The sequence below is a fragment of the Ictidomys tridecemlineatus genome, chromosome 12 (assembly GCF_052094955.1).
Source record: "Ictidomys tridecemlineatus isolate mIctTri1 chromosome 12, mIctTri1.hap1, whole genome shotgun sequence".
Lineage (NCBI taxonomy): Eukaryota > Metazoa > Chordata > Mammalia > Rodentia > Sciuridae > Ictidomys > Ictidomys tridecemlineatus.
The window spans coordinates 78,248,874-78,274,605 of NC_135488.1; the positions used below are offsets into that span (position 1 = coordinate 78,248,874).

General features: G+C 35.0%; 1 protein-coding gene across 2 annotated transcripts; it reads right to left on the reverse strand.

The window, feature by feature from the left end:
- Nucleotides 1-25,674, reverse strand: Erlec1 (endoplasmic reticulum lectin 1). Of its 2 annotated transcripts, XM_005321996.3 has the most exons (14): nt 25,513-25,674; nt 18,910-19,014; nt 17,700-17,780; nt 16,740-16,817; nt 16,544-16,607; nt 15,804-15,838; nt 13,380-13,603; nt 13,169-13,298; nt 9,927-10,088; nt 8,825-8,884; nt 4,518-4,642; nt 2,497-2,574; nt 2,184-2,259; nt 1-890 (listed from the first exon to the last, which is right to left on the reverse strand). In XM_005321996.3, exons 1-14 carry the CDS (start codon nt 25,672-25,674, stop codon nt 819-821), a joined length of 1,452 nt encoding a protein of 483 aa, XP_005322053.1. In that variant the 3' UTR covers nt 1-818. The 2 variants fall into 2 exon arrangements, with proteins under 2 accessions (XP_005322053.1, XP_040126609.1); XM_040270675.2 differs by lacking the exons at nt 13,380-13,603; nt 16,544-16,607.
- Between the last annotated feature and the right edge of the window lie 58 nt (nt 25,675-25,732).

A 25,732-nucleotide genomic window follows, 5' to 3' on the forward strand; every position in this document is an offset into this window, starting at 1 on the left:
TGCTTGTGGACATTTTATTTACTTTAAAATAAATATTGTACTATAAAATTGTCCAGACCTAAGATCTGTAGTATACACTAGACAAGTAAAATGGATAGCCAGCACAGTGTGTTTTGTTAGAGTAAATCATTTTAAATCAGGGATTAATCAATTGTCTACACCAGATACTCTGGGAGTAAACACACTCAAGATGAAGAAAGAAATATATAAAAGTTTAGAGAGAGAAGCAACCTATCACAAGTTAAGTTTCTTCAGAGTAACAGTGGTAAAGAAAGCTCACCTGTGAGACTACTGTGTGCCCATTTCTAGTTTAATGCCTGGCAGAGAGCAGCTGTTATATAAAGTTTGTTGAAAGGATTTCAGGCACTAGAATTTACATATTTTACAGGATCTCTCATTTAAACAACCTCCTATATCTTTCTTCATTATCTTTACTTCATTAACTATTTATACATAATTTACATAATAAATCTATTATTTAAAATCTTTTCAGTAAGTACAACCATTATAACATTTGAATAGGCTGGACTCCAACTTGCTTGGATGAGGTTTATTTCAGAATCACATCATCCAAGCAAAGACATAACATAAATCCATTCATAAGACACAACAAAAATGAAAAAAGTGAGACAAATGTCTGCCTTAGAAGTTTATCAATAACCTCTTATATACACATATATATTCACAAAGTGGTTTAGAGTCCTTTTAGATGATCCTTTAGATGAGGTTCAATGGCTGAGAACGCTATAATGAGACACATGGTCAGAAAGAAATCATGACTTTCAATGATCTTTTTTTTTCTTCAGCTTTAATGTCCTTTAGTTGGGGAGAGAAAGAAGTCCATTTTCATCTGCTGTATCTAAGATTTTACAGATCACTGGAGATTCAACCTAAAGAAAAAAAGAACAACAAAGCCATTAAAAAGTTGCATACTTTATTCAGTATTATTTTGCTAAATGAATACATTTGCTAAATGTGTATGAGTCCTTGTTTTGGATAAACCATCCAACATCATACCTACAAAATTAAAACAATTTTTAATCATGTATATAAAATATGAGATAGGAGACAAGGGAGAAAAAGTGTGAAGAACAGGAATAAGAAATCACTAGATCTTATATGTAAAAAATGATAGAATATTATGGAAAAATAATTAGTTGTATTTAAAAGGCAAAGAAAGGGCTGGGGATGTGGCTCAAGCGGTAGCGCGCTCGCCTGGCATGCGTGCGGCCCGGGTTCGATCCTCAGCACCACATACCAACAAAGATGTTGTGTCTGCTGAGAACTAAAAAATAAATATTAAAAAAAAAAATTCTCTCTCTCTCTAAAAAAAAAAAAAAAAAAAAAGAGAGAGAGAGTGAGAAAAAAAAATAAATAAAAGGGAAAGAAAAACGTAACTCAAAAATGGGCCTGATGTTGAAATTATCAGTTATAACAGTTATAAAAAATATGATGAAGCTGGGCATGGTAGTGCATGCGTGTAATCCCAGTGGCTCAGGAGGCTAAGGCAGTAGGATTCCAAGTTTAAAGCCAGCCTTAGCAACTTAGCCAGACCCTGTCTAGAAACAACAACAAAAGGGCTCAGTGGTTAAGTGCCCTAGGTTCAATCCCCTGTACCAAAACAACAACAACAAAAAAACCAAACCTATAACAAACAAAATATGATGACGACAACATTAGAAAAGGCAGATAAAATGTATGACTGAAGGGAATTTCAGCAGATAAAAAGGAAACCATAGAAAAAGAACCAAATGGAAATTTTAGAGATGAAAAATTTATCACAGATGAATTCATTCAATGCACTGGACAGAGTGGGGAAATACGAGGAAATAATTTATAACTTGAGACTGGATAATGGAAGGGACCCCAATTGAGCCAGATATGTATCCCAGTGATTTGAGAGACTAATAGAAGGAGGATTACAAGCTCAAGGCCAGCTTGGGTAACTTAGCAAGATCCTGTCTCAAAACAAAACAAAAACCAGCAAAAGAACTCAGTGGTAGACTGCTGCCTAGTATGTGCTGTCCCGGGTTCAATCCCCAGTACCAGCAAGTCAGCATGGAGGAGGGATTAGAAAGTGGTATTTTTTGGAGAGGGGGATAAGGTGTGTTTAATGGAAAGAGATTGAGAAAATTTTCTTCAGTAACAGATACTGAATTTTTGATTATTTTCTTTTTACTTACCCCAAGAATATACTGACAGGAGTGAGGCTCTAGCATATACACAGTAACAGCATGAGGAGAATCTGATTCTTTACACCTAAAATAGAGAGTACTTTAAGGCACTGCCCAAATGATACAAAATAAGATTGTTTTTTATAGTTATCAACTTAGCCTACAAAGATCTATTCAAGTGAGCCAGCATAATCTCATGCAATTTAAATAATATAACTTAATAATTATTCATAATTATATTTTATATTTATAGAAGACTTTTTAATGTAGGATATAGGTAAAAGAGAAAGGTATAAAGCACGAGTTGATAATTTCAACTTACTTTAGTTTTACAGTCACCTGTCTTGGTTTGTCAGTTATATCACAAATATCCCCATTTCCATAAAAATGTGACACCATCCTAAATTGGAGAAACAAGCTTTATTAAACTAAAAATATCATAATTCAGTAATAGTAATGGGTAAGGAATAACTGTAATGGGTTGGATAAGATGATGGTGATGAGGGTTTTTGGGGTTCTTTCACAGGGACAGTCTTTATATATTTATAAAGAGAATATAAATTAGAGATACTGTACACTGTATTCAATTTGTACAGCATTTCTATATAAATAAATGAGGTGAGATTCCCTTAAAAAAGTTGTTTTAAAAAGTTATCCATTTTCCCAACCAATTATATTGTTTGTTTTGTGGAACAATTGTTTTTACCCTCCATCAAGCTAATCCTGTTGCAATACTGTACTGTAAGAGATAAGTCTAGGTAGGCCAAGCTATAAATCTCAAATGTGCAATATCCCCCAAAAAGCTTTTGATTTTGTTAGTTTTACCTTCCTATACTTCAAAATTTGTTGTACATGATACCATAAAATATTTTCACACAAAACACATATAAGCATAAAACAGACTATTGAGTATGTTAGAATATTTATTTTTAAAAAGATCTTTCTTTTTAAAAAAATTTTTAGAAATTGATGGACTTTTATTTTATTCATATATTTGTATATGGTGCTGAGAATTGAACCCAGTGCCTTACAATGCTAGGCAAGTGCTCTACCACTGAGCCACCACTCCAGCCCCGTTAGAATATTTAAATGACTATATCATAATTTTGCTAACATTGATTTTGGCTTGCCTGAAAAGTCAGCACATTCTGAAAACAATCTCTCAACACCACACCAAGGTATCACCTGAGAAGGACCAAGAATGAGTATTTAAGCCAGAGACAGTGGTGCATGCAGCTTCCCAGCAGCTTGGGAGGCTGAGGTAGGAGGATCACAAGTTTGAAGTCAGCGCTAGCAACTTAAAATAAAATAAAAACAGGGATGGGGATGTAGCTCAGTGGTAGAGCACCTCTGGGTTTGATCCCCAACTTACCCCCCAAAATTTAAAATTTACTGGGCAAGAAACTACAAGAAAAATTAAAGCTTAGTTTTCCTTGGGGGACTGGGGCTATAGCTCAGTTGGTCGAGTGCTTGCCTTCATATACAAGACCCTGGCTTCAATCTCCAGCACCATTAAAAAAACAAAAACTTAGTTTTCCTTGGGAAATGAGATTAATTTATTTGTTATATAAAAATATACCCACATAGCCCAAAAGAGATATGAGATAGTTTTTTAAAAATTTAAAAAAAATTTTTTTAATATTTACTTTTTAGTTTTCGGCGGACACAACATCTTTGTTTGTATGTGGTGCTGAGGATCCAACCCGGGCTGCACACATACCAGGCGAGCGCGCTACCACTTGAGCCACATCCCCAGGCATGAGATAGTTTTAAATACAGCTAGTAATCAATTATTTTCAACCGTTTATGTTACAAAAAGTGCACAACAAAAGGAAATGCCAGAGTATATTTAAATAGAATAACAGAATTAAATAAACATTACCCATGAAAGAGGCAAATGCTTTACATTCTCAGCTCTAATAGAACTGAGCCATTGTCACTAATACCACTGCCAATCATTAGCCTATTACCACCATCACAAAGGCAGTAGCCAAAGTTTACTGCATGCTATTGCCAGGCACTGCCCTTCGCAGGAATTACTTCACTTACATGTCATAAGGATCACATGAGGCAATACCATTAGACAAGAGAAATGAAACTTCTCTTTTTACCTAATTTACCTAAGGTAATAAGTGAAGAGCCAGCCAGCATTTCAGTCCAGGTGGCCAGGCTCCAGAGACTGTGGTCTTACCAATTATACTGTTTTGGTTCTCCAAAAAAAAAGAAAATAATTTAAAAGATGACCCCTGAAAAAACCCTGACCTAGGATCTTGCTTATATGTTTATCAATATTCTGGGTTTTAAAAGTTCTCAGATCCAAAGGCAAATAAAGGTAGTCTTTACCTGACTGTTTGGGTGCCATCGTCCTGAAGATGATATGCTCTAGCAATATTCTTCTTGGCCCACTCAATATGCTCTTCTTGGTTCCATGTCCCCACAACCACCGAGGTTTTCCCACTATCTTTGTCCTAATACATGAAAAAATATTTTTGATAATGCATGCCTGACATCATCACAAAACATTTATGCTGACAACCTGACCCTCTTACAGGGTCTAGTCTTTATTTTCATCTGTACACAGGATATGGGACTTAAATGTAATGATGTTAGTCAAACTCAGTGAGTAGACGTTATCTTCTTCATTCTCTGTTTCTCTGAATAATGACAACTAATTTGTAGTTGGGCTAGATCTAGATGTAGCTGTTTCTAACTCTTACATCTTCTCACTCTTTTCCATCTATCAGTCGTATAAAGTCTTTCCTGGAGATTTTTTTTTGGCATCAGATTCTTTCTTTACATTTTCACTGCTAGCACGCCATCCCCACAACCAAAAGTGTAATCTCTCATTCCTAGATTTCACAACTGCATACTACTATGATTCTTCCCCATCCTGCTTTTATTATTTTTCAAATACTGTGTACTTATATGGATCTTATGTGTACAGTCCTTCTTTATCTTTTCTTCTTCTCCTTCCTATATCTTTGCCTTCCTCTTTTTCTTTCCTTCATATTCTAGGCCAGGCAACAATACACTCCTCATTAGTAGAATGAAAAATCCCTTCAATGGTAAATGAAACAGGCAAGGCCACTGCTTACAATAAGCTAATGAAAAACATAGCTATTATATATTTTATTTTTTTCAGCAACTAGACTTTAAGTTCCTATACAGAGATTAGAGCAGCAAAATGAAGTGTTTAAGAGGTTAGACAGGGAGCAGAATTGCCTGTGTTTGAATTTCAGTTTTACTATTTACTACCTATGTGTTTTTAGGTGAGTTACTAAAGTATATTTTCTGTTTCTTCATCATACCTTTGTTATGAGGATTAAATGAGATAATATGTATTAAGTTCTTAGTGCCCAGCAAAAAATGAACACCATATATTTTTTTGATACTGGGGATTGAACCCAGCGGCACTTTACCACTAAATTTTGAGACAGTGTCTCACTAAGTTGCTGAAGAGCTCACTAAATGGTTGAGGTGGACTTTTTTTTTTTTTTTTTTTTTTGAGAGAGAGAGAGAGAGAGAGAGAGAGAGAGAGAGAGAGAGAGAGAGAGAGAGAGAGAGAGAGAATTTTGATATTTTATTTTTTAGTTTTCAGCAGACACAACATCTTTGTTGGTGTGTGGTGCTGAGGATTGAACCTGGGCTGCACGCATGCCAGGCGAGCGCGCTACTGCTTGAGCCACATCCCCAGCCCTTGAGGCGGACTTTGAACTTGCCATCCTTATGCTTTAGCCTCCTGAATTGCTGGGATTATAGGTGTGTGCTACTGTGCCTGGTGAGCACTGTATTTGTTAGTTACTATTATTTTTCTACCTCCCAAAGCACTGAGCAAAGTCCCTCAGAAAGCTCTAGGTTATATGACCTTGGACAAATTAAGTTTGGTAAAACCTATAGTGCTGTTAAATGTATGTGAAAACCACCATTTTATTGGGAGTGTTAACTGCTGGTCTTCTGGGAAGTATAATTTTTCAGCATGCATGTACATTGCTAGAAATGTGTTTTCTGAATATACAGGCAAAAGTACAGCAACAGAACTATTTAAAAATTTCACTAAATCACTATCACTACAAAAACTGAGAGAACTTAAAGGTCCATCAGTAGGGTCTGGTTAAATACACTGTTAAGCAGAGTCATAATTCTATGTAAGTGCTGAAAAGAATGAGATGTAAAAACATCTCCAAGATGATAAGTGAAAAGAACGAGTACAAAGTAGAAATAAAAAGATCATACCAAAATTTAAGCACTTGCATTTTTTCTTATAGACAGTTAACTATGAAAATGTTAACAGCACTTATTTTTGGGAAGAAGGAGGATGGCAACAAAGAAATTAACTTTTTATTTTTAATTTCTGGCATATACTCCTTTAATTAAAAAAGTCAGAGGGTCATCTGGATTTCAATTGTATGGCACTTCATCCTTTTTCTGTAGTAACAAATGTTTTAGAAAGAAAATATCTGTGAAGAAGTAAGAACAAATGGAAAAAATGCTTAAATGAAACTTCTCAAGTTTAAGTGAAGAAAAAATAGCTTATAAATGCCTCATATGTTTTGGATAATTTTAATGTGGAAGGTGAATTGTATGATCCTTTTTATAATTTTTTTTTTTTTTTTGGTAGCAGGGATTGAGCCTAGGGGCGCTTAACCACGGAACCACATACCCAACCCTTTTTATTTTTTATCTTAAGACAGGGTCTTGCTAAGTTGCTTAGGGCTTTTGCTAAGTTGGTGAGGCTGGCTTTGAACCTACAATCCTCCTGCCTCAGCCTCCCAGCCACTCGGATTATAGGCATGCACCACCATGCTCAGCTTTTCTTGGAATTTAAGATAAGCTTAAAACATCTTGTACAGGAAAATACAATATTTAAAAAATACTAATTATAATCTTTTTCAGGGAATGAAAAAAAGCCTTTAGGAGCAGCCAAGCCAATATTTATTTATTTAGGTACTGGTAATTGAACCCAGAGATGCTTTACCATTGAGCAATATCCCCAGTCTTTTTATTTTTTATTTTGAGACAGGATCTCGCCTAGGTGCTCGGGACTTCCCTCAGTTGCTGAGACTGGCTTTGAACCTGTGATTCTCTTGCCTCAGCTTCCTGAGTTGCTGGAATTACATGTGTGCCCCACTATGACTGGCCCAGTATTTATTTGTTAATTTTTTGTGGCACTGTGGCTTGAACACATGGGCAGGTGCATATTAGGCAAGTGCTCTACCACTGAGTTACTTTTTAATTTTTTATTTTGAGATAGGATCTTCCTAAGTTGCTGAGGCTGGCCTTGAACTTGTGATCATCCTGCCTCAACTTCCCCAGTAGCTGGGACTACAAATGTGTATCACTGTGCCTGGTGTCTTCAATGTTTGCAAGTTACCTTAACAAACAAAATACAACTATCAACAAATAAAATTATTGGAGTTTGAATCTCAGAATTTAAGTAGGTTGGATCAACATGGGAGAATATACTATGTTATTTAGAGAAGAATAAATAATAGGAAGAATAAAAACTTACATATGTACATTTTTTTTTTTTTGGTACCAGGGATTGAACCTGGTACTGAGTCACATCCCTACCCGTTTTTTGTTTTTAAACAGGGTCTCGATAAGTTGCTTATGGCCTTGCTAAATTGCTGAGGCTGACCTCCAACTTGTGATCCTCCTGTCTCAGCCTCCCAAGCCACTGGGATGATAGGTGTGAGCCTATCATCATATGTAAATCTTAAAACACTTTAAATTTAGATGAAATAGTATCTTCTTTTTAGCTGAGAAACTTGCTAAGTTTACCCAATTTTACATATTTATATGTGTGTGTATGTGTAGTTAAGGGATTAAACCCAGGAGTGTTCTTCTGCCTCTGAGTTATATCCCCAACCCTTTTAAAAATTTTATTTGGAGACTGTATCTTGATAATCAGCCCAGGCTTGCCTTGAACTTTTGATCTTCCTGCCTCAGCCTCCTGAGTAGCTACGATTGCAGATATGTGACCCTGCACCTGGCTGATTCTATGGTTAATATACCATTTTGCCATTCATTTTCTTAATTTAAAGGTGAATTATATAAATGATTAATTTTTTGATCAAAGCTAAGAAGGAAAAGACACAACAGCCCATCATTCTACCAGGCTCTTAGTAATATAAATATATGATTAGTTAGTAAGCAGTGTTACTTCAAGATGATTTAGTTACAATTAGGTTTTTTTTTTTTTATTTAACTTTCCAAAATCTGGTAATACTTTGGTTAGTACTTTCCACATTAATATCATCTCACAATTAAAAATAATATCAATTTCCCTCCTTTATTCTTTTCCCCCAACAGCACTAGAGATTCAACCCAGAGAGGCTGTACTGAGCTACATTTTTAGCCCTTTGATTTTGAGACAGGGTCTTACAAGTTGCCCAGGCTGGCCTTAAATTTATGATCCTCCTATCTCAGCTTCCTGAGTGGCTGGGATTACAGGTGTGCATCACTATTCCTTGCCTCTTGTTTTTTTCTACAAAAGATTTTAAAGACTTTAATCCAAGGCTGGAAAATTAGTTTAGGGGCATAGCGCTTGTCTAGCATGCATAAGGCCCTGGGTTCAGTTCCTAACATTAAACAACAACAAAATGTCCTTTAACCTAGTGATAGAATGATATAGAAGTGCTTTTCTATACCTCATGGTACTGATGTACATGTTTTCCATAGCAGAATTCATATTTCCACCAACCAACACCCTAAAAGAAAGAAAACATAGTTTATAAAATGATGCACAGAGAAAGGGGTATTGTGGACTGACTTAACACTACCCATAATAGTGATGAAAATATAGGTAATTTTTTGGGCTGGGGATGTGGCTCAATTGGTAGTGTGCTCGCCTGGCATGTATGTGGCCTGGGTTCGATCCTCAGCACCACATACAAAGAAAGATGTTGCTTCCGCAAAAAATAAAAAATAAATATTAAAAAAAAACTCTCTCTAAAAAAAAAAAAAAAAAAAAGAAAAGAAAATATAGGTAATTTTTATAACCTATAATAGCAATAATATGGTTGAAAATTAGAAATCACCGAGAAATAAGAAAAAATAAATACAAAGAATAAATGCTGCTATGACTTTGTAAATAAGATGAAACAAAAATTCTACTTTTAAATGTATTTCCCTCTGGTGCAGGGGCAAAATTTTACCTTTGTAAAGGAAGATGTTAACTCCAGTTTAAATTGTGATCTCTATATAACCAAAATGTAGGATATAAAATCAACCAGAATCATACATGATTGCCACAGGAAAGGTGGTGTTTTACCGTCAATAAGGAGAATATATTGGTAATGGATTAGATGATAGAAATGTGGAGTATGAGATTCCACAGAGAAAATGTCCATCAGAATTCACCTGAAGATTCTGCCATTCCTGTATAGACATAAACCTCCCCCACCCTGCTTTTTAATTTATATTTTTGGTACCAGGAATAAACCACACCCTGCTGCCATTAAAAAAAAAATTTTTTTTTTGATACCAGCACTTAACCACTCACCACATCCCCAGCTCTTTTTGTATTTTATTTAGAGACACGGTCTCACTGAGTTGCTGTTGCTGAAGCTAGCTTTGAACTTGTGATCCTACTGCCTCAGCCTCTGGAGCCACTGGGATTATATCTATAGATGTGCACCACTGTGCCTCACTGACACAAACCTTTTTGCAGTGTTGCTAGTGACCATTGATTAAATAACTGACAGGTAAAAGTTGTCAGATAAAATTTTAAACTGAAGGTCCACTTCTTACCCCATGAAAGCAGTAAGAACCACTAAGGAACTCTTTTATGAGTTGGTCATCTGTCAGTTTGGATATGTGGGTTGTTCCAACAGTGAGCATTGGCTGAGAGCCAATAGCAATAGGTTTGTGGATCGCTGGAAATCTCTCTTCTTTAGTTGATTGCAGATCTTCCTAAAATTAAGCAGACATGTTTAAGAGATTTTACTCCACATTTAATTTTTCAGTGATAATTTGTTATTTTTAAACTGTAGCACATTTGTAAAATAAGAGTTCTGCTTATTTTAATGTGTTACAAGAAAATGGACTTTGCAACACTTAGTAGTATAGAAAAAGTGCTAAATAAATGTTAGTTTCATCTGCCAGTTAGGAGTATGGAGACCATTCCAAACATAAAGGGATAATTTTCATTTCATATATCTTGTCTCATTATTCTTACTAGGTACTTTGATACTTGGTAGGCTTTGTGTCCATACATTTAGTTTTGGAGAAGCATAAAATAATAATGAACAGGGTTAAGATGAGATGGGTGAGGGCTGGGGTTGTGGCTCAGTGGTAGAGCGCTTGCCTAGCGTGTGTGAGGCCCTGGGTTTGATCTTCAGCACGGCATAAAATAAAATAAAGATATTGTGTCTATCTACAACTAAAAAATAAATATTAAAAAAAAGATGAGATGGGTGAGAATGAATATGAATGTTGGTTACAGATATTCAATATAGTAGATTCTGGTTGTTGCCCCGGAGGAACATGAAATTTAGTAAGAAGACTCAAATGAACTTTGACCAGGATCGAAATATTAAGATTTCATGGGTTGGAGTTGTGGCTCAGTGGTGGAGTGCTTGCCTGGCATGTTTGAGGCCCTGAGTTTAATCCTCAGCACCACATATAAATAAATAAATAAAACAAAAAAATCCATTTACAATTTAAAAAATATTAAAAAAAGATTTCACAAAGATAAAACTTTTGATTAATTCTTGAAACATGAAAAATAATTCATGATTTATGTCTATATCTGTGTATGTGTTTAGTGCCTACATGTACATACATGGGGACTGGAGGAAGAAGTAAAAGCAAAGGTATTTGACTATATTATTTAAAACTCAAGACATAAGCAGGCACTATATTGTGGGTAACTACAGCTCAGAGGTGTGGGCATTATGTTATAGATATTAAGAAAAGATATGCTGTGATCATTTTTAATTTTGGTGCAGAGGACTGAACCCAGGGACTTACTTATGGGAAACACATACTGTACTATTCAGCTCCAGTGCCATGTAATCATATTTTAGGTATTTGATTTATTTTTATTTAATTAAAATGTTTTTTTTTGGTATTGGAAACTGAACCCTGGGGTGCTCTACCACTGAACGACACCCTCAGCCCTTTTTTATTTTTATTTTGAGACAGAGTCTTACTAAATTGCTGAGGTTGGCCTTGAACTTGTGATTCTCCTGCCTCAACTTCCTGAGTCGCTGAGATATAGGAGTGCACCACTGTGTCCAGCTTTATCTATGAAGGCTTTTAAAAAAATTGGTTTTTCTCAACTGACAGATAAAACAACATACATTCAAAGAAAAGTAAATGAGTACTTTTTCCTGTAAGATTAATGATAGTTGGGATTTATGGAACATTTGGACTGGGTTAATTTTAGTATTTACATCACTACAGGAAGGCCAGAAGAGAAAAAGCGCAAAACTTTTAATATAGTACTCCAAATCAAACCAGGAATTAATGTTAAGATCACTTTCCTTTTCCTATCGGATTGACAGTGTTGGTCAGAGTATGTATGATGAAAAAGGTACTCAGGAGGAAGGGATGAAATAGGCCTTTGCTAAATAGTTAAACCACTGTTAAGTACTCATAACATACCTGGCATCTTGCAGGGAGCTGAAAACCCCACTGTAAATAAAACATACTTTCTTTTGCTCTCCAGTTTAATGTAATAACCATATGTAAAACACAAGATTTTGTCATGGAAGTGCTATCAATAAAAGACTGAAAAAATAATAGGCCAATGAAGTATAAAAATTTCTCCCTTCTTGGACTAATCCAATGGAAATCCTGGCTCATTTCTAAAAAAATAGTGTCACTGAAATTACATCTTATATAAGTTTTAAGGTGAAAGGGAAGGAGGGGATGAAGCAATAGTAAAAGGAGAAAAACAGTATCTTCAAAGGCAGGGGGCCAGAAAGAACATGGTCCTTGTAGGAAACTCTAAGTTCTTTAAAACATCTGGGATAAAGCGAATGATGATGAAAGATGGGGCTGAGACCAAATCACAAAAAAAGCATGCATTTTTTGAACAGTGATTTTTATCCTCTGGCATAGATCATGTTAACCACCAAAGATTACATATATAATAAAAGCTCATTTTAGGAAAAGCATTTTCATAAGCTGTGTGGGAAGAATTAGAAAGCGGCTGGGCACAGTGGCTCATACCTATAATCCCAGCAGTTTGGGAAGCTGAGACAGGAGAATTTTGAGTTCAAAGCAGCCTCAGTAAAAGTGAGGTGCTAAATAACTCAGACCCTGTCTCTAAATAAAATACAAAATAGGTCTGGTGATGTGGCTCAGTGGTTGAGTGGCCCTGAATTCAATCACCTGTAACCCCCTTGCCAAAAAAATAACCTAAAACCAAAACAACAACAAAAAAAACAAGAATTAGAAAGGGGATATGTGAGATTGGTTCTAGCCCTAGGAGATGAGGTCCTGAACTACTGAGAGGATTGAATGATAAGAGTTAGAGTTAAAAGAAGAGATGGGTAAGATAAATGACACAAATATTTGACTTGTTCAATATCAGTATGAAAGAGAAAAAAAGATGGAAGATGACTAGAAATTTACATGGCTAGGTCTAGAAGTGAAAAGTGATGAAAACGGAATATAGTGCATCACAAGGGGAAAGCAGCATACAGAAGTGGTTGAAGAACACTGATGAACTAGAGAATAAACAGTGTCAGGAGGTGGACATAGGGTTATGGTCTGTTCTTCTAAGAGGCTTAGCTGAGACAACCACCTACATAATTAAATTAAGTACTTTGAAATTTTAACTACAAAAGAATGTTAAAAATAGTTCCCGAAAAGCATAAGACTTAGGAAAAGAACTGAAATCAATGAAAGGAACTGAAAGTTAAAAATCTGTGCTAAAATATATTGTTTTACAACTATGCTATAAGAATCATCAAAATATTGATATATGTTCTGAAATCTGGAAAAGGAAGCATTGAGAAACTATCATTAGATAATTCTTATACCTCTTTATGTCTCCTAAAAGGCACCCGTAGTATTTCTTCCTGCTGCTCCAACTGTCTCAGAGTGAGGGGTTTAAATGGAGATCCTGGCAGTGATTGGCAAAATATGTCATTCACAGGAGATGCTCTGAACCTGTTCAGTAAGAAGAAAGCATTAAAGCGAAGCACAGAATACTTTAGAGCATGTGTTTAAAATATTAAATGCACATCCTACCTATATTTAGGATGATTGCACAAGAGTGGTGTCAAAATGACAACTTCATATTCACAAGTTGTAACTTCAGCTACTGAAAGAATTTCATGCTTAGATTCAGGATGACATATGTACATCACAGTACTTGATCTGGGCCGGTTCTGTTTCAAACTACAAGGTGTACCATTTCCCATTCCCACAGGATAGTAGGGTGTCATCTGACCTTCGATATTTTTAGTGGGAATCTTAAAAAAACAGAGTATAAAGACTTTTCATTAGAAATTGAGGTGGGGTTGAGGGTGGAAGAAGCACTTATGATTCTAAAAGGAAGAAAACTACATTTTACTTAGAAAGGTAACATTTATTTTCAAGTTCATTCTCTAATGTTTTGATTTTGAAGTTCTTATTTGAGTAAGTGTGTAACTTAATATAGCAAGAAGAAAAATCATTTGATGCTAAAATTAAGATGTTAATTTAATATGCATTTATATAAAGAGCTACAAGATAATATTAATATGAGTTATCCTCAATGATAAGATGTAAGAACTTACTATACTGGGCTGTTTATAGCTTTCACTGAACTCAATAGAGAATGGCTGTTGAGAGTTTAGATTCTACAAGTCTGAAGGTTTATTTATCAAAAACTTGGGTGAAACAGTAAAAATACTTATCTTCTAAAATAGTACTTTAACTCCTAAATTAAATCTATTCAAGTCTAGGAAAAGAAAATTAAGAGAAGACAAGGATTCTTAAAGAGTTATCTCACATGCTTTTTTTCTATAAGAACAAAAGTCTACTATAATGAACTTTTTGTTGTTGTTGTTTTGGGTACCGGGGATTGAACTCAGGGGCACTCGACCACTGAGCTACATGCCCAGCCCTATTTTTTGGATTTTATTTAGAAGCAGGGTCTACGAGGGTTTAGTGCCTCGGTTTTTGCTAAGGCTGGCTTTGAACTCTCAATCCTTCTGTCTCAGCTTCCTGAGCTGCTGGGATTATAGGTGTGGGCTACCGCGGCTGGCAACTTTTTTTTTTTATAGCTTTATTTTATTTATTTATTTTTATGTGGTACTGAGGATTAAACCCAGGGCTTCACATGTGCTACGCAAGTGCTCTACCACTGAGCCACAACCCCAACCCTAATATAATAAACTTTAAAAAGATATTGTTAATAATCTGAGTATGCTCTTAGAGGCAGGAATCTCATCTTGCATCACTTTGTACCATCAGTGCCTCATTCAAAACAGGCAATAAATGTTTCCTGAGAAAAATATTTTGAGAATTTCTCGTATGCTATTGTCTGAAATTAGAATCCTGGGCTTGAAGCTTTAAATTTACTGGCTTATTACTACCATTATGAATTTGATTAAACAAATAAATAATTGTTGGAAAATTAAACATTAGCTTTTGTTACAGGTTTGGCAGTGTTGGGCTTAAAATTGGGGCTCAACTAATATTAGTTTTCTGCCTTTACCCTTTTCTTACTTTTCCTTTATCATTTCATACTTTGAGTTCCATCTTGCTATCCTTCAGAGTCATAGTAAATACATATTTTATCTCAAAGGTAGAATGTCAAATTAAATCTTTTGAAACAGGATTCAAAGAGCACTCCTTGAACCATACGGTATTTAAAAATTGTGTAGCTAATTACAACAAATAAAAAAAAAATAAAAATCATGATTAGGCACTTTGAGGAATCATTCTTTTTAAATAATACTATTTTTTTTGCCATTATTTATTATTCACTTACTTAATAAACCTTTATAAAGTACCTGAAGTATGTGTGACACACTGCTTTGCACTGTGGAGTGAAGAGATTAAAAAAAAAAAACAGTCTCTGCTTTTAAGATGCTTGCTGTCTGGTAGCTTGTTATTTACATATATAGTTTATCTGTTTTATAGGGGGTGAGGAGCAGATGGGAGGAAAAAAATACAAAAGCTGTTACTGTAATTTTTTTGGGTAGTGCAGTGTGTGAACCCAGGGTGCTTTACCACTGGGCTATATCCCCAGTTCTTTTTTATTTCAAGACAGGGTCTCACTAAATTGCTTAAGGCATTGCTAGACTGGCTTGGAACTTGTGAGCCTCTTGCCTCAGTCCTGTGTCATTGGGGATACAGTCTTGTGCCATTGCACCTGGCCTATACTTGTTTTCAATGCTGAGTAGAGGGAACCACTGTTAAGGACTCAAGTGTCATACTGGTATTACAGAATCTTTTCCCAGACACATCATTGATAGATTTACCTATTTTGGTAAGTAAATAGAAGGATTCCAATGTAACTTTTCTCAGAAAAATCAAATATGTTGTATATTTTCTTGTACCTAATCCTTGAGTTATTCCACAGATAAAGACGTAAAGACTGTATTCTAAGGTCACTAAGTTGTATAAATTCATACCTCACAAACAATAAATGTTGAGAGTAAAAAATTAACATTTGTCACTTGCCTCATTGGATTTTTCCTTTTCTTCTGCTTCTCGCTCTGTGGAATAACATAACAGAAAGGTAAATGTAAAGAATGAGCAGTACATACCAATGACTAAGTTTTTAATCAATTTTATAATCTTAAACTTCCTTAAGAAGATCCAAAACATACATATGATTTTGTCTTACTACTTTTAATTTTGGTGGTGCAGGGAATTGCATTCAGATCCTTGCGCATGCTACAGAGTCACCCTACCACTGAGCTACACCCCCAACTACTTTCAGTTTCCTTGAAATAGTTTTTGTGTGAAAGGATAGTCACATTAAATCTTCACAACTTTGCATAGGGAATACTCAATTTCATGAAGAAAATATGGTCAAAATAATATTCTTTTGAAGTATTTTATCTTAGTGAAAAGTTAATTGACCAATCTGAATAATATAGAATAATATATATATTTCAACATTTGAGGAATACATCTATTTCCATGTATAAAAACATTGCTTAAACCAAGGAAAAGACTAACACTAAGATGAATATTCTACTAGATTTTGAAAATTTCATTAATAAGTAGAAAAAAAGCATGTTTGTCAAATTAGAAAATAACAAAAACAAAGACTTCAAAAAAGTTTTCTAAGGGACAGCTCAGAAACATGTTTTAAAATTCACACAGTCTCCAATTAAATCTCTTAAATTTCAATTTGAATGTTAATGTTAAATCAAATTCCAGAATTACTATCAAATCACTGTGTAGAGACCAACCTTTTTCAGATAGAAGGTTCTTAGCCAACATATTCCCAAGGTAGTACTCATGAATATTTATTTTCTATATTAAAAAAAAATACAGTAAGTATTTTACAAATACATTTTTCAGGATACAACTTTAAAACTATCAATTTCATTATGAAACTTCTCATTTATTATGTTGTACACTTTATATTTTGAAGAAAAAATATACCTGGCCAGTTTCTTTCTCTTCATGGTACTGTCGAATGTGTTTTCCATGACATACTTCATAAGTCCAATAAGACTCAATCTAAGAAAGATGAATATATTTAAAAGTATAGAAGTCATATAACTCATTTGAATTACTTTTTATTTTTCTTTTCTTTTTAATTTTTAAATTTTTTTACAGAAATGCAGCACGACTTTTCATTTTTCTGGTCGTATATGATGTAGAGCCACACCATTGGTACCATCATACCAATGGTACAGGGGTAATAAGTCCATCCCATCCCACCCCGCCCACCACCTCTCTGCCCACTCCTCAACCCAAAGTTCCTCCATTCTTCCCTTGTACCTGCCCCCTGCCCCCTTATGGCTCAGCATCCTATAAGAGAAACCATTTGGCCTTTGGTTTTTTGGGATTGGTTTACTTCACTTAGCATGTTTGAATTACTTTTTGATACTTTAAAATGTAGTAGATTTCCCTAAGGATTTATAGTAAAGTTTCATTAAATTACACTTATAATTATGCCTCAAGAAAAATGAAATTTCTGAAACCTATTCATTATTTCCATTGATTAGCTCTATGTAAGAATTATGTAAAGGAAATTGATCTATAATATATCTGAGTCTATAATAACTACCTTGTTTAGGGATAATTTTCTACATGCCTTAAACATAATAATTAGCATTTTAAATTAAAATTCTATTAGGTAAAGAAACTTCCTTTGAACTGAAAAACATTCAAAGTAGTTCGATAAATGATGATTTAATATTGGTATTATTAAGCATCTGCTGCATCTACTGTTATTAGGAATTTAAATGAACAAAATTCTATTTAGCAATAACTCTGATTTGCAACTAACTTAAAATTTGATATAACAAAGTAAAAAGAAATGCAGAAGTAATTTCAGGGGTCTACTGGCTGCTCGAAATTTATTTTCTAGTTATCAAATGAACATAAAATACATACTCTGTAGGAACAACTGCTTTGTTTAAACAGGGGTTCCAAAAGCTCTCTTGGATTAGGGCCTTTATAATCCTTTTCTTCTTCCTAAGAAAGAACTATAGTTTAATACTTACAATTTCCTAGAACTTCAACCAATTCTGCTGTTTGGGTATTAACTCACTGGTTAAATCACAAATGCTTAGAAATAAAAGAAGAAAAAAGTCAAAATCTTTAACAAGATCCTATAGTATGCCACTTCTTTCAAATGAACTGAAGTATAAAGTATGGAGCCACAGAATACCATAGCTTTCATTATTTCAAATTTAAAAAAAGGTTTTTAAGTTATCAGTTTTCTGAATAATTCTTACAAACCTATTTCAGAAATTTTAAGTGCTGTAACTCAAACAAATTCTAGCTATAAAAAAGTTTTAGAATGGTTGAATGTTGTAGGATATACTGGAAAGTTTTAAGATACTTTTTGGTTTCTTATATTTTTACATTTCAGACTTGAATGCCATGTGTATGTGTGTGGTTATGTACGCATATATTTGTGTCTTAAGGACATTTAAAACAAAATTAAACAGGTGTCTTGGACAGATTTCAAATCTGAACCAAACTTAAAAGTACTGAGTTTAATGTTTCTATTTTACAGATTATATAATTGGCTTAATAATTTCATTGAGTGGAAGAATTAAGTTTCAGATTTGTTCAAGGTTCCACAGCTAACTATAGCCTATACCTCAGCCTCCTGGCTCCTAGGCTGGTGTCCTTTCCATTTTACCATGCTGCCTCTCCTGTTTCATCTTGAAAGAAGTCTTTTTTTCCTTTGCCTTGAAGGATGGATAAGAGGCAGTTAGGGCATTTTAGGAGAAAGAAAAGGGAATGAGCTAAGGTAGTGAGAATGCATAAGGTACCTAAAGATTTATTTATAAGAAATTCTTTATAAAACTATCATATATAATATTAAAAATTAAATCTTGTTTTAAAACCCTCATTTCTAGAGAAGAAAGCAAGTGTGGAGTTAAATTTTCATCTAAAACACTAATAATTGACTACTAATTTTTCCAAAATGAATCGCAAAATCAAAGAATTCAGGAATAATAAAAGTGAAAAAGACTTTCATGCTAAAACAGGGTATTACAAATCTCATTACTCTCTTTTAAAGTATGTGGTTACAATGTTTAAATAAATATCTTTGGTAACAGGAATTATCAATCTATTTATAAAAACTTACCTCGTCCCCACTTGTCACAAGGGGAAGTATGCATTTATATTTTTCTTTATGTGCAGTTGTCATGATGACATAATTATCTTCTTTGTACAAAACTCCAGTTGTGGGCTAGAAATAGAATAAAAAATAAACACTACTTTCCCCAGTTAAATTTTATCATATCAAATAGAGCAAAGATTCTTCAAACTAATTTATCATTTCAACAGAAGTTTTTTTTTTTTTTTTTTTTTAAGGGGCACTTGATCAGTGAGCCACATACATCCCCATTCCTTTATTTTTATTACTTTTTATAAATCTTGAGATAGGGTCTCACTAACTTGCTTTGGGCCTTGCTAAGTTGTTGAGGCTATCCTTGAACTTGTGATCTCCTGCCTCAGCCTCTTGGGTCACTGGGGTTACAAGAGTGCACAACTGTGCCTGCTTCAACAGATTTTTAACACACATTTTTCAAAAGCAGGGAAGACAGTCTGACAATGTTAAGATAACAAGATTTATTGTGATATTACATCACAATAGGAAAAAAATTTAGGGCCTCATATATGCTTAGCACATATCAACTACTGAGCTATATCCTGAGCCAAAGACAGAAGCACCATCACTTTATTGTTCCTATCAGCAATTATCATCTGTATCAATTATCATTCTGTATACTCAAAACAATCATTATTACATTCACTTAAAAACTCTCAATTTTGTTGGATGGGATACTTGAATATAATGGAATACAGTATTTTTCATATTTGGAGAATTTACGAATTTATCCATAAAAAAGTTTCTGTAAAAAGAAAATCACTATAGATCCTCTGTGCTGACCTAGCTTTGTGACATACACATCAGGAACCAGCAAACTTCACTTCCTCTGTGAAGAGTCAGCTAATAAATATTTTAGGTTTTGTGGACCATATAGTTTCTTTTGTAACACTGTCACCTCAGCAACAGAGGACATAGACAATGTGTAAACAAATAGGCATGGTTGTGTTCTAATAAAACCTTTTAAGATTAGATGGTGGGACAGTACAATAGCTGTAGTTTTTTGATTCCTGGCACATATCTGTGAAACTGTCCTTAAAGTTTTCTACACTATAAAACCAAACAAATTCACATGGTTCATATGAACTGATATAATTCAAATGAACACTTCAACTAATGTAACTGATGATATTTTACTAAAAAGAAAGTTCAGTCTTCTGGTACATATTCCATTATAATTCAATTCTCTCTTCACTTTTTTCATAGTATGGAGAAACCAATGTACTATTTGGCTCTTCCTAGCAAGGAAAGAACTACTACTTACTAAGTATCTGTTCTTTTCTAGTTTAACAATAACAGCTCTAACCTGTAATAAAACCAGTATAGCTTGGAACCAATGTAATCCTAAACACAAATTCAAATAAGGGCAATGTTTTTCCAAGACAATAAAACAAACGAACAAAGCAACATTAGCTCTATGACATATCATCATCCCTCAGCATTTTGGGGGGGTTTGCTTCCAGAACTAGCCCCCAGACCGAGCCAAATTCACAGAAGTGAAAGTCCTTTGTATAAAATAGCATAATATTTGCACATAACCTCTGAACACCCTCCCTTATATTTCAAATTGTCTCTAAATAACTTATAAAGTAAATAGTTGTTATATTATTTAGGGAATGATAAGAAAAAAAAAGGTCTGCACATTTTCAGTACAGATTTTCCCCTGAATATTTCTGATCCAAGGTTGGCTGATTCTATAGATATAGGATCTGTGACTATACCATTTTAAATGCTTTACATTTATTAATTTGTTAATCCTCAAAACAATCATTATACTCATTTCTACAGAAAATGCCAGAGGCCAGAGCATAAGCAATTTGTCCAAGGTAACTCAGCTAGAAGTAGCAGAGCCCAGAGAACCCAAGTGGGTTGTCTCCACATTCTGTGTGCTTATAACTTTGAACACATTCACATCAGTTTTTATTAACTTTGAAATGATTACTATATGGACTTCTGTTTTATGGTCAAAAATCATTATTTATAGAAGACAATGGAATCAAAGAAATTGGAGAGTTGCAAAGCCAAATTTATGATGAAGGAATCCTCATAAATATTCATTTGGGCCAATAATTTGCTGTTAAGACATAATATTTGCTGGGAATCCTGGCACACACCTGTAATCCCAGTGGCCTGGGAGGCTAAGGCAGAAGGATCGTGAATTCAAAGCCAGCCTTAGCAACTTAGCAAGGCCCTAAGCAACTTAGTGAGACCCTGTATCAAATACAAAAAAAGGGATGGGGATGTAGCTCAGTGGTTTAGTGCTCCTGGGTTCAATCCCTGGTACCAAAAAAAAAAAAAAAAAAAAAAAAGACATAATGTTTATAATGTCTTTTGATGCTTTCCAGATGTATCCAGAATACATGATCAATTGTGGAAAGCATGCTTCCCATTCACTCCGTAGTGGATAGCCTGAGTTTTGTCAAACCATTCATATACAGAAGTGAAGGTGACATCAGTAAGTGACTTAAATGTATGCATGTCTATTTGTGAAGTACCTGCAACTCTGATTTTCACAGCTGAATTCTACAGCAGTATTGACTAGCTTATTAAAATGTTCATCACAATGCTGATAATGGAAAAGAGAACTGCTTTTTTGGAACTCCAGCAAAGAAAGACAATTCTTTTAGTTTTTGTAGTACTGGGGATTGAACCTGGGTCACTATACTCCTGAGTGATTCTTGGTCTTTTTTGTTTTATTTATTGATACTGGGGATGCTACTGGAGATTGAACCCACTGAACTACATCCCAGTCCTTTTTAATTTTGAGACAGGGTCTCACTAGGTTGCTTAGGCCCTCACTAAGTTGCTGAGGTTGGTCGCAAACTTGCTATCCTCTTTTCTCAGCTTCTAGAGTTAATTGGATTGTGCCACCATGCTGGCACCCTATGTTTTTTTTTTTTTGAGAAAGAGTCTTGCTAAGTTGCTGAGACTGAATTTGCAATCCTCTTGCCCCAGCCTCCTGAGTCTCTAGGACTAGAGACTCATGCTCCACTGCACCTGGTTTGGAAGACTTTTTTTTTTTTTTTTTGGTACCAGGGATTGAACCCAGGGGCACTTAACAACTGAGCCACATCCCTAGCCCTTTTCTTATTTTGAGATAGGGTCTCGCAAAGTTGCTGAGGCCGGCTTCGAAATTGCACTCCTCCTCCCTTAGATTCCCGAGTTGCTGTGATTACAGGCATGTGCCAGAAAGGCATTTCTTTCTTTATATATATTTCAGTTGTTGATAGACCTTTGTTTAATTTATTTATATGTGGTGCTGAGAATCGAACCCAGTGCCTCACACATGCCAGGCAAGTGCACTATGGCTGATCCCCAGCCTCAGGAAGACATTTCTTAATGCAACAATTTATCTTTCATTAGTTTAGGAAGGGCTATTTTTCTCTTCAATAATATAGACCAAATGGCAATTCTGCCCCAACACATGTTGCTGAAATGAGTCATATATTCGGATCACAAGGTATACTTTTCATTAGTATCACCCTACTTTTTGGTAATAGAAATTACTGGAAAAAAAACTAAAAAACTAACCTGTGATTTTCTAAGAATTTTTTGATCTACTATTAATATGCCTCCTTATAGCTGGGTGCAGTGGCACATGCCTATAATCCCAGTGACTCAGGAGGCTGAGGTAGGAGGATAGCAAGTTCTGGGATAGCTTCAGCAATTTAGCAAGACCGTGTATTAAAATAAAAAATAAAAAAGGACTGGGAATGTAGCTTAGTGATAAAGCATCACTGGGTTCAATCCCTAACACCTAAATAAATAAAATTTGAAATGTATAGCATTATAGATAGCATAAAACTTTTTTTAATATAACTTAAAAGACATTATTTCAGTGTAAGCGGTAATATCTACTAGTGATTTAATAGAAAGTCAAATTTTAATATGGTGAAATGAATCAAAGAGTGGGGTACTTTAAAGGAACTGAAAAAATATCTTGTCTGGGATAAATTCCTCATGTTTGACATGGTCTGTAAGAATCAAGATTGCTAGAGGATGAGAAGGAAAATTTCTTTCCTGAAATAGGATGTAAAACATAGTCAGTGACACGTCAATATATATAACATGATGTTAACCATGGAGTTTGTCACATTTTTTGCTAGTGCTTGGGAAGGTTTTTCAATAGGAATATGTTCTTTTATACATACACACATATATAAAAACAGTAGAAGTAGAAACTTAGATTTATTTTGTGGTTCAATTTGATGAAATCCATGAATTCTATGAAATAATAAAAAATCGAATACTTTAATGACATAGAGATGACAATTTCAGAAGAAAAATATATACACCAAAAATGGATGATAAAAACTAGTAAGTAAAGAATACCATAATTATTACTTATTACAAACATGAAAAAATTATACCTTTTTGGTGCTTAATACTATTTCTAAGTAAATATGAAAGCAAGAATTATAAAACATTTATTTTGATATATCTGGATGGGAAGATAATTTAAAGCAGATGAGAATTTTAGAGATTAATAAAATAACTTCTAGGGCTGAGGTTGTGGCTCAGTGGTAAAGCACCTGCCTAGCACATATGACACACTGAGTTCAATCGGCAGCACCACATAAAAAATACATAAATAAAATAAAGGTATTGTGTCCATCTACAACTAAAAAACAAAACAAAACAAAAAACAACTTCTAATCCAGTCTCTTCCAATTTCAGATGGTGGAGAGGCAAAGGATCTTACCCTACTTCATACAGCTGCTTAGTTATATATAAATATACAACCAACTGGCTCATTAAAAAAAAATGGCAGTGCCAGGTGAGGAGGGCAGTTGTTTCAACTAAATAGAAGTATTAAAACAATTTAAAAAGACCAATGAAAATGACTCTTAAGGTTTATTTTTGCATGAGGGTCATAGACCTTGTGCCACATCCACAGAAGAATAACTATATTTTTTTTTCAAAATACCTCAGACTTAACCCCAAGTCTTCAAATGTGTCCATCTTAGATTATACCTTATTGCTAGAGAAAAGTAATTAAAAACAAAATTTCAAAATAAAGTTGATAGACATGTGAAACATTGGTATAGCATACACTAAGACCGATCTTTTTCCTTAACTCCTTTTTAGCCAGCAAACACCAGGGCCAGAAAAAAAACTGAATGATAATTTGGTAGTAACTCCTAAAAAGGCTAGATTTAGTCATTAAGTATAGAGGTCAGTAAGTTTTCAGATTTGCATATAAGCGTGCATGCTGTTCTCAATTAAACACAGGTGCAAGAGTAAAAAAGTTAATGACTTTTTAAAAAAACATTTATCACTTATCACTTTCATTCCAAGTGTGCTTTTTGGAATGAAAAGAGAATGGACTAGAGTATTCTTATCCCAATCCTCCGAAGGTTGTATCTGACTTATAACAAAATTTTAAAAAAGTACTTTTAATACTGAATATCTATAGTTTATTGCATTGATACAAAAATAAACCTGACTTTTCAGTTAAATATTTACTAGGTAAATTTGAGAATCATTGGGCTATCAGGACGGAACAGAAGGGTGGAGAAACAAACCAAATGTGAAATACAGTATAAGCAAAAGCGAATATTTGCAAGTAGAAAGCTAAGTGGTTAGAATAATATTTGCCTTGTAAATACTGTCTCCCTGTCCGGTGCTAGGGATTAAACCAACCCGGGGCCTTGTGCATTCTAGGCACACTCCGACTGAGCTCTACTGCCAATTCTTAACTTGGTAAATCTTGTTTTGGTATTATGATACCGCTTAATAATGTCTCAACGAAACAGTAACAGGGTAATATAACAAAACAGTTTCCAAACTTGAATGATTGCAGGTAATTAGAAATAAGATTTTTTTAAACGTTAGAATTAACTACTACACAGTATCACAGGAGCACAAGTTTCATTAGCCTAAGTAGCTACAGGTGAACAGGAAGACCTTCCACTAGCCCCTAAAGGAATTTTCATTCTAGTAGGATTATAATATGTGCTTCACTGGATGAAAATTCATCATAAAATCTCATGAGATCTTAAGTAACAGTTGTAAAACTGCAAGAGGTATTCCACATAGAGGGTTGTTAACATCTCCCAGTCACATGGCCTTTTTAGGAAACAACTTTTAAGGGAGAAGGTTCCTCTGGAGCCGCGCATTTGTGTATGTTTGGGTGTGGAAGCAAGACAGGAAGAACGAAAAGGAGAGGGAATTCGAGTTTGCAGTAGGAATGTGTCGTTAGGGTGGTAATACTGAAGGCTGCTGCTGAAGGAAGAGCTGCAATTGGTTCTCCAAAGGAAAGATGAAGTATGCCTGACGGGATTATAAGAAAGCTTCTTCCACAAGGCGGGAATGTAGGGAAGCAAGGTCTACTGCGGCAGGGTTAAAAAAGGGACAGCAAGTGATTGCTGGATCCTAATGTTAGCATGGAAGGCACCTCCGCATAACGTGCTGAATGAATGAATGGATGGATGAACACGAGGCAGAAGAAACTTGGATTTAGGGAAGGTAAGAGCTTGCAGAAGAGGTTCTGGGAAGGAAAAAGCAAAGGAAATGGATGGGATCTAACCCTTAGCGTCAGAAAGACGAAATGGCTGCGGGATTCGCGACACTGACCAGAGAGAACTCGGTGCCGGGCCAGTTGACTCGGAAAGGGATATCATCGCTGAGCTGGGGAAGCGCTCGGCCGCCGCCGGACGCCTCCAGGAGGCCGCAGAGGACCAGTAACACTGGCCCTCCGGGGACCAGACTCCGCACGCCGCCGCCTCCTTCCTCCATCCTCCGCCGCTTTCTCCAGCCGCCGCCACAACCTCCTCTGCCCAACGAGGAGAAGAGG

What these genes read in the sequence shown, in the direction of transcription:
- Erlec1 (XM_005321996.3), bottom strand. Translation starts at nt 25,674, where the DNA reads ATGGAGGAAGGAGGCGGCGGCGTGCGGAGTCTGGTCCCCGGAGGGCCA. An exon ending in AAAGCAGTTGTTCCTACAGA is followed by an intron (nt 16,818 to 17,699) that starts GTATGTATTTTA and finishes CATCTTTCTTAG; the next exon opens with ATTGAGTCTTATTGGACTTA. An exon ending in ATGTACATCAGTACCATGAG is followed by an intron (nt 4,643 to 8,824) that starts GTATAGAAAAGC and finishes TTCATGTATTAG; the next exon opens with GACAAAGATAGTGGGAAAAC.